This window comes from Ursus maritimus, unplaced genomic scaffold (assembly GCF_017311325.1).
Source record: "Ursus maritimus isolate PB19 unplaced genomic scaffold, ASM1731132v1 scaffold_4, whole genome shotgun sequence".
In the NCBI taxonomy this organism is placed as follows: Eukaryota; Metazoa; Chordata; class Mammalia; order Carnivora; family Ursidae; genus Ursus; species Ursus maritimus.
This window is the reverse complement of record NW_024426552.1, coordinates 8,211,567-8,225,793: the sequence shown is the minus strand read 5'-3', so window position 1 is coordinate 8,225,793 and position 14,227 is coordinate 8,211,567. Positions and strand designations below refer to the sequence as shown.

General features: G+C 36.9%; 1 protein-coding gene across 5 annotated transcripts in view; it reads left to right on the top strand.

Annotated features, from left to right (window-relative positions):
* The window catches only part of TTC3 (tetratricopeptide repeat domain 3), a 116,264-nt gene that overhangs the window by 526 nt on the left and 101,511 nt on the right, over window positions 1-14,227 (top strand). For 2 of the 5 annotated variants that reach the window (XM_040620965.1, XM_040620963.1), the window contains exons 1-4: window positions 7,910-9,264; window positions 11,915-12,069; window positions 12,898-12,940; window positions 13,619-13,769. The exons of 1 other annotated variant lie outside the window; for it this stretch is intronic. In XM_040620965.1, coding sequence (XP_040476899.1) covers window positions 11,926-12,069; window positions 12,898-12,940; window positions 13,619-13,769 — 338 coding nt within the window. In that variant the 5' untranslated portion in view covers window positions 7,910-9,264; window positions 11,915-11,925. Of the gene's footprint in view, window positions 1-7,909; window positions 9,265-11,914; window positions 12,070-12,897; window positions 12,941-13,618; window positions 13,770-14,227 lie in introns of those variants that run through there. 2 more of the 5 variants (XM_040620964.1, XM_008701896.2) reach the window with 1 other exon arrangement.

Here is a 14,227-nt window from a genome sequence, read left to right as displayed (position 1 = left end):
CCCCCCTTTGTGTCACCGTCCCTCTCCGGGGCGCGCGCCTTCTGCAGTCGTGACCCCATCCTGGAGCATCTCCCTCCCCGTGTGCGTCCTCGCGTGTGCCGCGCCTGGGTCCTGTCGAGTGTATGATTTTCTTTGTGCGCGTTTTCGTTCGCGAGTGTTCGTGAACGTTCGCGCGCGCCCCGTTCTCTGTTTTCTGTGCCTTAACGTCTGCGCCACCTGTTTTTGTGAGAATGGCAGTCGAGTCCGGGGGCGGCTTCCCTCCCAGGAGCCGACCAGGGTGGGGAAAAAACCCAGCGCTCCCCCCTCCCTCCTCGCGAGAGCATCCTCCCTCCCCCGACGCGGGTGGGAAGGGGGAGACGGAGGCGGGTCTGGCCAACTACTTCGTAGTGTTGACGACATCAGGTGTGGCCTGTCGAGCCAGCCTATTCTGGGGACGGAATGAGGGGGGAGCCAAGGGCCAAAAATTGAGCCAAGGCGTAGGTGAATTTTGGCTTGTACCAGTGCAGAGTGCCTTTTCCTGAACCGCCGTAGACGCCCAAAGCCCTTCAGTTGCAGACTCCTTCCAAAATATACGTACACGCCAACTGGGCAAATACATTTTATCTGTGCTTGGACGTTCTTGATAATACTTAACGGTTCGTATAGTGTTTTATGGCGTTCACATAAATTATCTCTTGATTCTGCCCGACATCCCGGAGAGGGGACTCAAGGTAGAGATTGTACAGATTTTTACTCCTCCCTTGGCAGCAGTTTTCTCATAGTTACAGCTCTAGTTAGGACATTTTTATTTGCAAGAAATTTGCGTTTTATCCTAAGGGAAATGGGCTTTATTACAAGGATACACAGGGAAGGAAACTTCAAACCGATTAAAGATCCACCTCCTACGCTGCTTGCTCAAAGGTTCGTGCTCTGCGCTCAAAGGCTGTGTTTTGGTGTGTCTTTCTGTTCAGTTTTGTTCAATTTTCTTACCTTTGCCTAATTTCCTTTTTTCTTTTTAATTTCTGAAATATTTTACATATAAAATACACAGGGGGATCTAACCAACCCGTGACTCGGATTTACAAATGTAATTATTTTGCCAAATTTACTTCAGATCCTTTCTTATTTTAAGAAATAAGACTGCCGATGTTGGAGGCGCTCCGAGTTCCTGCCCCTCCTTCCTTAGAGGTAGCCACCGTGTTCAGATTTGTGTGTATCATTCCCTTGCATATTTTATAGTTGGTTCACAGTGAATCCATAAACAGTATATGGTGGTATGTGTTTTCAGTCTTAATGGTTTTAAATGATATGTGTCTTTTTGCAACTTGCTTTTTTTTAAAATCAGTATCACATTTTGAGATTTATATACAAATAAATTGGTTAATTGTGTTATCTTTGCTTCATTTTAATTGCTGGTGTAGAATCCAATTGTATGAATATACCATAATTTATCCATTTCCCAATCGATGGACTTTGAAGGTGTTTCTGATTTTTGACTCTAAAAACAATCCTGCAATAAACATCTTTGTACTTGTCTGCTTGTGCACACATTTGGAAGTTTCTCTAGGAAACACACCCAGTAGTAGAGTTGCTGGATAGTAGGATATGTGCATCTTCAACTTAACCAAATATCACAGAAGCTCTCAAAGTGGTTGTACTGATTTTCACTCTCACTGGTATTGAGTGAGGACAGCCATTTCCTCACATCCTTGCTAATACTTTATGTTACTAGACTTTTACTTTTTTGCCTTTTCTTTACTGACCAGCTTCCTTGTAACTTTAGCTTATGGCTAAATTTGCTTGTAGCACCTTGGCTTCTGCTCTAGCCGTGTGTCAGATGGGTTCATCTCTCACAGCTAACTGGCTCAGTCTTTATCTCATGTGGTCTTCATAAGATTAATTCCAGTAAAAGTTTATTTTGCACCTATGGTTGATGTGAAGGTAGTAATTTCTATGGTATGTTTTATGTACCTCTTTAGTGGAAGTTGAGGTGATTTAATTACTTTTTAAAATCTAATGAATGGTTTTGAAAAATCTTTTTTCCTCTTTAATGTAATATTTGATGCAATCAAAACATCTGTAACAAAATAAAATAATAAAAATATGTAACATATATGCAGATTGTGAAGCAAAACAATAGATGAACACCAATCAATATACCAATTAATCCAAGAATCAAAATGACCAGTATTGTATGTGCTCATCTCCAGAGTGACTATCCTGAATTGTCTGTGTCATTCCTTGCTTTTTAAAAATAATTTTGTCAGATATGTGTATATCCCTCAACAATGTATTGTATGGTTTCTTTGTTTTTGAGTTTTAAAAAAAAGGAATTCTGGATACAGTTTTCTGAGATTTCCTTATTTCACTCAATGTTGTTTCTAAGGGTCACTGATATTGAATATAGATGTAAGTCATTAATTTTCACTGCTGTGTAATATTCCACAGGTGAATATAACACAGTGTATGCATTCTTTGATGGACATTTGGCTGTTGCTAGGTTTTGCTCTTATGAAGATTCTTGTACATATCTTCTGGTACATAGTTCCAAGAATTTCTCTAATTTTCATGCTGGGGTTTATGACCCCCAGGGGAGTAATGAAGATATTTCTAGGGAGTACTTGGGCCGGAGTGATATTGATGACTCAGTTTCTAGATCATTAAATCCCATGTGTACTCTTTCTTAAAATTGGTAATGCCTGAGGCCTTTGATAGAGGCCTGCTCTTGGTTCTGATTTCCACCTTACCTTTCCTAGTAACACTTAGACCTTAGATAAGGAAGGCATACCACCTGCCCACATGGAATATTACTAAGGCATTGTCCCTATCAGAAAAACTCCATGGAAGACAGATAATTTAAAATCCAATATATATATATATAGCGTTGAAGCTTTTTCTAATCCAGGTACTTTCCATTTCAAGAGCTGGATTTGCAGTACAATTTCACATTTCATGTTTAATTATCAGTGTATATAGTTATTTTTGATAAATCCTATGCTATAATTATTAACAGTTCAAAACAATGATATGTCAGTTTTATTTTTAAGTGTCACAAAAAATTCATCACTTGCAATTATTTAAACTTGGGCTGAACACTTTTAGATGTCATCTTAGTGTGAAAATGATTTAAAACATTTTTAGTGGTTTTTGAGTAAAAAGTGCTTGGAATACTACTGTGGTAAGCTATTTGCTAGAAGTCAAATTGCTGGATTATGGGGTGTGAATGTTAAACTTTACCAAATTGTTTTCTGAAGTGGTTGTACCACCTTGTACTTTGGCCAGCAGTTTTGTCAATTTTTATATACTTTGATAAGCAGTGTATACAAGAGTTATAGTTGATCTATATCTACTCCAACACTTATCAGATTTCTTAATATTTGCCAATCAAATGGGTATGAAATGATGTGTCTTTGTGATTTTAATTTGCATTTCTTTGTTAATGAGTTTGAGCATCTTTTCATGTTTATGAACTGTTTCCCTTTTGTGAAATGCCTCGTCATATCTTTTACCCATTTTTCTCTTGGGTTGTCTTTTTGAAACTAATAAACTGGTAACACCGATCCTTTGTTGATTATATGCATTGTAAATATCTTCTTCTAGTTCATGGCTTGTCTTTTTACTCTTTATGGTGTGTTTTGGTGAACAGAAGTTCTTAATTTTAATGTAATCTAATTGGAAGTTTTACCTGGCCTTGGAATTATAAAGACATTCTCCTGTGTTTTTCTTTAGAAATTTTAAAATGATTATTTCACATTTAAATTCATAATTCATCTGGTATTGATTTTTGTGTACAGTGTGAGGCAGTGATCCACATTCATTTTTTTCCTCCATGTGGCTACAGCTGTCCTTATACCATTCATGGAACTGGCCCTCTGTTCATCAGCATGGGTTTGTTTCTGACTCCCCTTTCTGTGCCACTTGTCTGCTTGACTATCTCTGTGTTATACCACACTGTCATAACTATTAATCCTATAGCTTTACCAGAAATCTTGCTATTTGGGGCAGGGGGTCTTGAGTCTCAGCTGTTCTTGGACCTTTGTTCTTATTTTAAGAATCAACTTGTCACGTGACGTGAAAAACTCTTTGGGAATTGATTGGAATTATTGAATCAATTTGAGGGAGAATTGAAATCTTTAAGATTTTGAGCCTTCCTGTCTGAGAACATGGTATGTATTTCTATTTATTTAGGTTTTTAATGTCTTTTAATGTAGTTCTGTAATTTTCGCCATACAGATCAAACACTTTTAAAATGTTGATTCTGATGTTTCTAGTAGTTTTGTTGCTTTTATAAATAGTGTTATTTTTTAAGATTCTATTTTCTGGCTTTATTGTTAGCAAATAAAAATTTAATGGATTTTTATATTAACCTTTAGCCATCAACTGATAAACTCTTACTATTTCTAATATGGTTTCTGTAATTCTTTTGAGTTTTCTGTGTGAATAATTATATCATTGCAAATACTGATACTTTTGGTTCTTCCTTTCAATTATTTTCCCTTCCAGTTTTTTTTTTTCTGGTCTTAATATGCTGGCATACTTTTACATTTATGTTCAGTGGAAGTGATTCTGGTTGTTCTTTAGAAGTGATTATTGTGGGCATACATGTCTCATTCCCGATTTTAAAGGGAATGTTTCCCCATTAAAAAATCTTTAAGTTTGTAGATACTCTTTATTAAGTTAGGGAAGTCTTTGCAATTTTGTCACATGCTTTTCTGCGTGGGACAGAAAAACTTAATATTTTGTGGTTTTTCTTTTTTAATCTGTTAAATGTCATGAATTTCAATTTATATATTTTAAAACTCTTAATTCTCTTTTGTATTCTTCACTGAGATAAACCCAAATTGATCTTAGTGAATTGTCATTTCATGAACTACTGGATTGAGTTTGCTAATATTTGATTTTAGGATTTTTGTATCTTTTTGTGGATGAAATCACCCATCATTTTTCTTTATTGACTATCTTGTCTGATTTTCGCATTAAGGTAACATTGGCCTTATACCAATTAGAGAATAGCTTTTTTTTTTTTCCCTGTTCCCAGGGACAGTTTGGTTTGGAGTGATTTGTTTCTTAAAAGTTTGGTGGAATTTACCTCTACGATCATTTGAATCTAATGTTTTCATTGTAGATGGATTGTAAATTGTTAATAATTTAGTAGTGATTAGCAGCTGAGTAGTAATAGCACTTCAGACTTTCTATCTTTTAGTCGATTTTGGTAAGTTTAAAAAATTTGTTTTTCAACAAGAATTTTAAGTTGATTGGCATCGAAGTTCATGGTATTTTCTTAATTCCCTTTTTAATTTCTGCTTTATCTGTAGTTAATGTTCCCTTTCTCATTTCGAATATTATTTGTATGTGGCTTCTCTTTTTTCTTGTTTAATCTTGCCAAAAGATTTTTGGCCTAATTAGTTCTATTATATGTTTGTGTTTTAGTTCATTGATTCTTTTTCTTTTATTTCCTTACTTATTCTGTCTTGGGACTTATTTGTATGTTATTTTTCTAACTTAAATTGCATGCTTAACTTAATAATTTTCAGCCATTGTTATTTCCTAGTGTAAGTATGTTAGGCTGTAAACTTGCTCAAAATTTATTTCAGTTTAACATTGTTTAATTTATAGTGTTTTCATTAACTTTCAAATCTAAGTACTTTTTAAATTTTCATTTTGATTTCTTCTTTGACTTACATGTTTTAAATTTTTCTTTGAAATATGTATTTTAATTTTCAAAAGTATCTACATTAACATTTTTAATTTCTGTTATTCATTTCTAAATTGTTAGCAGAGAATGTAGTGTCTGTTTTATCTTTTAAAAAATATTTGGTTGCCCTGGACTTAGGGCCTTGTACATAGTGAATTATTATAACTTTTCAGTGTATACTTGTGACACGTATGTATTTTCTAATTGTTATGTATCTGTTAGACCAGGCGTGTAAATTGTGTTTTTCAGAATGTCCTTATTAATTTTTGTTTCACCTGTCGTTAATTGAGAGAGATGTGTTGCAATCTCCCACTATCACCTTCTGACTTTCTGTAGTTCTAACAACTTTTTTTGATGTATTTTGAGACTTTGATTAGATTTTTGAAAGTTTAACATTATTTTCCTCATGGATTGAACCTTTTCTATTACGCTGTCATCCTCTCTATGCTGGATTGCTTTCTGTGTTAGTATCTATTTAATCTTTCCCACCTTTTTTTTGGTGGTAATTTATCTGGGCTATCCTTTTCCTTTATTTTACTGTCACTTTTTTTTACGTCCTTAAATTTTAGATGTTTGTTATAGAGATTTTTCTTTTAATCTAGTCAGACAGTTTATGTCTTCTAATTGGTATTTTTTTAGAAGTTAGTTCAAGTCTCTTGGTAGTCAGCTCAGTTTTTATCTAAAATTATTTTTCAGGGGCTCCTGGGTGGCTCAGTCAGTTAAGCACCTGACCTTGGCTCAGGTCATAATCTCAGGGTCCTGGGATCAAGCTCCGCGTTGGGCTCCATGCTTAGCGGGGAGTCTGCTCCCTCTCCCTCTGCCTCTCCCTTTGCTTTTGTGCGTGCACATGTTCTTTCTCTCTCAAATAAATAAAATTTAAAAAAATACAATTATTTTCATTTTACCCTTGTTCTTGAGAGATAGTTTCGATGGATATATAGTTCTAGGTTGATGGATTATTTTCTGTCTGCGTGGTAAAGATATTCTACATGCAAAGCCTCTGCCTGTTTTATTTTTGCTACTCTGAAGAAAATACTTTTTTACTTTTGGTTGCATTGGATTTTCTATCTTTGGTGCTATGTCATTTCCCTTCTGAGTCTGATTGAGGTTACTTTTTATTTATTCTCTTTAGGATACATGTGTTTCTTGATTCTGAATTTTGTCTTTCATAAAGTCTAGGATTCTGAGCCTTGTAATAAATATTATCTTTGATTTTATCTATTTTCTCCTGGAATTTTAATTGGATGTGTATGTACTGAACTGTTTCCAGATCAGTTACTTTTCATCTTTTCAAAGTTTTCATTTTCTTGTTTCTTTGCCAGAATTTACAATGCTGGGTAATTTCATCGGGCACATCTTGTAGTTCATCAGTTTCTCTTCATCTGTGCTCAGTCTTCTCTTAAGTGCATCCATTTTTTCCCCTTTTAATTTTAACAGTTATATTTTTTATTTCTCAAAGTTCCACTTCTTTTTTTAGACACACCAAGTCTCATGTTGCTTGCTTATTTTTCTGAATCCATGGATATTCTGTAGACTGGCATTCCCAATGTCTGATGTCTTTAGGGATCTAAATTTATGGCTTGTTCTTTCTGTTGTGTCTGCCTCATGGTGGGTTGTCACCTCCTTTGCTTGGTGATCTTTGGTTATGAACTCCTATTTGATTGATCTTTCCCTGTGGGATCTTCAGAGTTTGATTTGAGGGTGCTTTTCTTCTGGTAGGATTTGTATCCAGTTCCATTGGGAGCCAGGGAGTTTACATTACATGGCTCAGTTTCCTCACTTTGCTTCTGGCCCAGGGCTCAGTGTCCATTATTGCTCTTGGCATTATTACTTAATAGCGCTTGACTGTCAGCTTTAGTTTTTAGCTAGAGGTTTATTCCTTTTTTGGGGGAAAGGGTAGCTTTAAATGTTCCCTATTTCTATGAGCTCAGCAAACTTAAAAAATTTTTTTAAATCTAGGATCTACTTTGTTTTGCAGTGAGAGTCCCCCATTAGTTCATTGTAACTGATGGGATTAGAAGTCCTTTACATTAATATTTAATTTTAGCAGTATGTTTACTTGAGTTTGTACTAGGAAAAAAACTGTCGTACCAAATGTAAGATTTCTTGTGATACCAGATTTTCTATTAAAACAAGTTTATATCTAAGTTAGAAGTTATTCTCAAGGAAAAATATTGAATAACAGTAGTATAGGTGGCAAGTGGATTTTGCAAAGTTTTGTACTCGGGGAGTGTGAATAAAAAATATGAGAAACACTGAGTTAGGGAATCAAGATGAGTAGAGCACAGTGTACCCTCTGGGCCTAAAAAGATAAATCTGTGATGACCAGTGTGATAACTGCTGTCAAAAAGATATGGACAGGGTGCTCTGGTCTTACAGAGAAGAGGTGCAGAAAGAAACTTGGTAGTAGTGAGATCAGGAAATATTTCCCAGAATGGAGTGTTAAGGACTGGTAGGCATTAGGTGGTTGCAGAATAAGGTTTGTTTATGAATAAGGAGCACGTGAGTATGAGTGGCTTCTAAGTTGCATGTCATGGAGTGATTGGAAATAAAAGCAGAAACAGGATTACAAAAGGCCTTCCATTCTATGGTAGGGAGTTTGGACCTTATTCTGTAGATGAAGGGAAGCTGTTGACTGATTTTAAGCACTGAAATGTTATGATCGGAGTTCTAGAGAGTGCCAAGGTTGAAGGCAAGTGACCAGCTAGGAGGCTGCTTGTTAAATTAGTTCAGAGGAGAAAAAGATGAAGTGGCAGATAAGGCAGTGTCACAGGCATGAAGAGGTGTGTGCTAATTTTAGATTTCTTAGATGGATAGAAAGGACAGGACTTTGTGGTCAGTTGGATGGGAATGTTGAAAGAGACTGGGGAGTCTAGATTGACCCCCAGATTGCTGGTTTGGTTAACCAGGTGGCATGTAGAGCAGTTGACTGATAACATACAGAAAGGGGAAAGAACTTGGTTTCATTTGTTTGTTTTTGAGGAAAAAGATAAGTTAACTTTTGAGCTTAATGAATCTGAGAGACTTCTGGGACATCTTGTTTAAGATCCAGTGACAGTTGATCCAATAGCTATAGAGATGCAACACAGCCTGGAGTAATTAGAGACTCTTCAGCATTTGGGTGTTTCAGCTATTGTTTCAGTTACAGTGCAGTATGAGATATTTAAAGTGGCACATAGATTATTTTAATAGTCAAGAATTTAATGTGTATAAAAAATATAAGTTGTGCATCAAACCTATGATGTCATGGATATTATCACGTAGGCCAAATGAGCCCAATAAAAGAGAAATAACTGAGTAAATAAAAATACATGTCATATGTGGAAATGGCAAAAATCATGGCGAAGCTGTGCAAATGATGGAAGTTCAGAAAGTGCTGTTTTAAGCCATGGGTGTGGTGGATAAGGTCACCAAGGAGAGTGTAAGCCTGAAAAGAAAAGAGTTGACATTTGGGTGGCGGGGAATGGAGAAGAAGAGCCCATGGAGACTGAGGAAAAGCAGCCAGAAGAATAGGAGGAGAACCAGGAGAAGATGGTCTTTGGAGTCCAAATGAAGAGTTCTGAGGAGGAGGAAGTGGTCAACAGCGTCAAGTAAGTTGTAAGCTGAAAAGTGCTCTTTGGACTTAGCAATTATGGTAGACCATTTAGTTGGAAGCATCCAAACAGTGGATTTTTAAAAAATACTCATCTAATACTAATGTTAATGATAGCTGATATTTATAGCATTTCCTCTCTGCCATGTCCTATTCTAAGCATTTACAGATGTGTTAACTGGCTAATCAGGTAGGTAGTATTGCTACTGCATTTGATACATGAGGAACTGAAGTACAGAGAGGTAAAGTGACTTGCCCAAGATCACACTCAGGAATAGGGGAGCCAGGATTCAATCCTAAGCAATCTGGTTTCAGAGCCCATGCTCTTAATTAACCCCTGTGCCAGTCACCTCTCTGGTTAAAACAAAATAGAAAATAAAAATCACACCAGTGTCTAATTACAGTGTAGTTGGTGTAGGGTGTGCTGTCAGTAAGGTCTGCCAGGCTGACAATGATCAGCATGACGTCACAGTGGCTCAGTCTGTTGGGTATGGGCACATTAACTGGATTGTAATCGATGCCATGATGGTGATGTGTGGGCTATGACAGAGAGTTTTTGGCTCTTTTTGTGTATATATACAAAAAATGTTTGTAAGGCAAATGAGTTTAAAAGTGTATGTTTCCAAGATAGCATATGTCCCATTTTACATTCTACACTTTGGGTCCTAAAATGTTTATTTTTTCACTTTTGGAGTTAAATTCCCTAAACTCTGGAAATAACTGTTCATCGGGAACAGGTTGCGTTCCAGACATGATAGATAATCTTTTGTAGAAGGTCACTGATGACCTTACTGTAAGCAGTTTCCCTTGAATGGCAGAGGTAGAAACCCAGTTGCAGAAAGCTGAAAGTGAATGAGAATGGAGGAAATGGGAGAGAAGGGAGGAAGAATCGTGATGAGGATGAAGAATGTCTGTGGTAGGAGATTGAGGACTCAAGAGCCGTATGACTCTTGGTTGTGGTCGAAGGAGCTAATCAGAGTTAAAGATTTAAAAACTGGTTTAGACCTGCGCAGTGATCTGAGGTGTAGCCTTGGGAAGAAAGAGCCTAGGTGTCAGGGGTGGTGAAGATCATTTTAATCAAAGAGGTCAACAGCAAGGCTGGGGTCTTGAAGGGATTGTCTACGTGGGCCTTGATGTGGCTGGGATGGTGAGAGTTTGGAGGAGAGCGGGGAACATTGTGAACTAATGGCCAGTGTTCTTAAACAGGGCAACAAGCAAGAGCTACGTAGGTGGCAATGACAAGGAGAGGTAGATAATAGTGAAGTAGAGTGAGAGGAGAGACTATGGAATCTGAGGACCTACGTTTGAATCCTTCCTAGCGTGGTGACTTTGAGTAAATTACTTAATTTTATTCAGAATGCTTCCCATCTATACATTGCAGGTGGTGTTGATTGGACCTGAGAATTGCTGTGAGGATGAACGAGATAACGCATGAAAAATGCGTGGTAGGATGTGTGACAAATAATATGAGTAGTTAGCTAAGAGGTTTGTTATTGTTCTTCACTTCTCATACTATGAGGTTTTCATATAGCAAATTGGACATAATAAGAGTTAAACAGATTTGTATTTTAAGGACTGATGGTGGTCTTGCTTAGGAAAAACGAAACTTGATTTGTCCTAACAATAGCTGGGTAATAGTGAAGTGGAAAAGTCTAAGAAATGGTGTTAATGGTCGTGTTGATGATGATATGAAAAGAAGGCCATTACTTGGGCAAGAGTTAGAAGTACTGCTTAGTACTTTTTAGTGATGTGTATGTTTTGTAGCTATTCTCTGATGGTTATAAATTTTTATTATTAAACTTTCTTCCAGAAAAAAGCTTTAGTCTGAAACTCCAGGCCTAATTTCCCTTTTCCCCCATTGAAATAATTCTTTTTAAAACACAGATAATACGTTTGATAATATGAGGCTGTTGGTAACGTGAGGGTTTTTGCTCACATTTACAATCTAGCTGTGCTGTGTGTTGTGGTAGTTGTGAGAGCGCCAGATGCAGTGATTGTTAGGAGGACGGAAGTCTGGATGCGGCTGTGGGGTGTTAGGAGATTGACAAGCTTGCTGTGTACCACTCCAGCTCTGCCCCTTTGCCCAAGACAGGAGCACACACGGATGGATGGATAGGGGAATATAAGCAGCCAAGAAGAAACCATTTTCTCAGTGGAATCAGGATTTACTTCTGGCCAGGAGGTTGAGAATATGGCAGAGTTTGTGTGTGGTGAAATGGCATGTTTCACAGGATGCAGTGAAAGCAGTTGGGGTAAAAGGGCAGCAGTGGAAAGACGTCTTTTGTTCCTTCAGCCAACAATTATTCAAGGGCTTTATCATGTGCTGGGCACATACAAAAGTGAATAAGATGCCCTTAATTATCTTCCATCTAAAGGAGACATGTAAACAGATAAGTTCAGAGTAGAGATGGTGACTATGTGAGCCTAAGGAAAAAAAGAAAGATTAAACTTGTATTCGAAGAGAGATGGGGAGAGAAAAAGTAGCAGACTGAGGATAAGAGTCTTCCAGACTCAGTGTCCTTACTGATTATTTTGGGGAGGCCTAAGTTTGAAGGATTTTTCTAATATACCATAGAAGCCAGGAAAACTGCTTCTTATATTATCTCAAATGATTTAATTACTGATTTGGGTTTGTGTTGTTTCCTTAGGATGGTACAGCATGGACGATTTTGCCCTGGGAGATTTCACTGTAGCAGATGATGCCTTGTTAGAAGATTGCCCGTATGTGGATGACTGTGTCTTTGCTCCTGAATTTATGCCTAATGATTATGTTCGTGTGACTCAACTTTACTGCGATGGGGTGGTAAGATTTGTTGCTTTTTTGTTTTAACGTTGTGTCTTCTTATAGGTTTATTATTTTGTTGAGATATAATTGACATATGACATTGTATTAGTTTCTGGTGTATGACATAATGACTTGAAATGTGTGTATGTTGTGAAATTATCACCGCAGTAAGTCTAGTTAAAACTACATCACCATTCATAGTTACAGACCTTTTTTTTATTATGCTGAGGACTTAATGTCTACTTTTTTTTTTTTTAAAGATTTTATTTATTTATTTGACAGAGATAGAGACAGCCAGCGAGAGGGAACACAAGCAGGGGGAGTGGGAGAGGAAGAAGCAGGCTCCTAGCGGAGGAGCCTGACGTGGGGCTCGATCCCATAATGCCGGGATCACGCCCTGAGCCGAAGGCAGACGCTTAACCGCTGTGCCACCCAGGCACCCCTTAATGTCTACTTTTTAAAGGGTTTTTGATTGAGAGCTATGGGAGTAGAGATGTTTTTGCGGGACAGAGTTTTTGCAGAGAGTTACAACTGGGATTTCAGAAGGGAAAGTAAACAGTGCCTCCACAACAAGAGTGCAGTACCAGAGTGTGGGTGATGGGGAAAGATGGTTTTCTGACTGGAGATTAGAATAGCTCTCAAGAGATAGCCGTAGATGTACACTTGCAGGAAACACTTTAAAAAAAAAAGCCTAAAGACTCACCGGCTGAAGATGTTTTAAAGTGTATAAGTAAATGTGCACTGAAAAATTTATTAGTTTAGTACTGATAATCCTTACATTAAAAATTGAAAACTGTACTTTTGCATTTTACCAGATACAAATCAAAAGAATTTTTTTCTGTTTAGGGTATGCAGTATAAAGATTTTACCCAAAGTGAGAGAAACTTAGGTGAGTACATTGGTATTTTAATTTGTTGAGAGACTGTTGTGGGAGGTTCATCCATTCACATCAGCATAACAGTCCTACATATCTTTCATTTTTATTTTTTATTTTTTGATTTATGTGTTTTTTTTAAAGATCTTATTTATTTATTTGACAGAGATAGAGACAGCCGGCGAGAGAGGGAACACAAGCAGAGGGAGTGGGAGAGGAAGAAGCAGGCTCATAGCAGAGGAGCCTGATGTGGGGCTCGATCCCATAACGCCGGGATCACACCCTGAGCTGAAGGCAGACGCTTAACCGCTGTGCCACCCAGGGGCCCCTATGTATTTTTAATTGAAGTATAGTTGACATGCAATATTATATTAGTGCCAGGTGTACAACGTAGTGATTGGACATTTATATACGTTATGAAGTGCTTACCATGATAAGTGTAGTTATTATATGTTGCCATACAAAGTTATTACCATGTTACTGACTATATTCCCTATGCTGTCTGAACTTTACATCCCCATGATTTATTTATTTTATAAGTGGAAGTTTTACCTCTTAGTCCCCTTCATCTATTTTGCTCATCCCCTTCTTTCTTACCTTTCCATATCCATTGTAGCCATTTCTCTATTAACAGTGTTGATTTATTCCAAAATGAGGCATAAAATACTAATTTAACACTTTTTTTTAATAAAGAATTTGACATCTGCAATATGTGGTGTAGTAAACCAGTTTCTGTCCTGCAAGATTACTGTGATGCCATTAAAATATATATCTTCTGGCCACTTCTGTTTCAACGTCAGCACAGTTCTATAATATCACGGTTGCACCCCTGTGTGGAGGCCACGTAAGTTACTACTTGTCATTCAGTTTGTGTAAACAGTGATGAGCATGTTGCCCATTATTGAGGAATGCCAAGTACAGGGGAAGGCTTATGTCTTATTCTTGTATATACTGTTCAACTTCACTCTTACGTAATAAGATGGAAAAAATTAATGCTTTGGATTTGGATATGAATGACTAATCATGGTGACATTATGGTGAATGAACCTCTGAGGAGCATTAGATGGTAGATTTGAAACTAAGGGAAAATTAATATGCTTGTTTATAAATAACATTGTAGTATAGAAGAGAGAAAAAGGTACAGTATTTTGTCCACTTAATAAACAACTTATGGTTACCTAGAATGAAGTAAGAGAGTTTAATTTTTTTCAAGTAGTTTAAATTGAAGTATAACATATAGTAAAGCCAAAAGTCAATGAATTTTTATATATGAGAACCTAATTTCTTAAAAAATGAATTTGT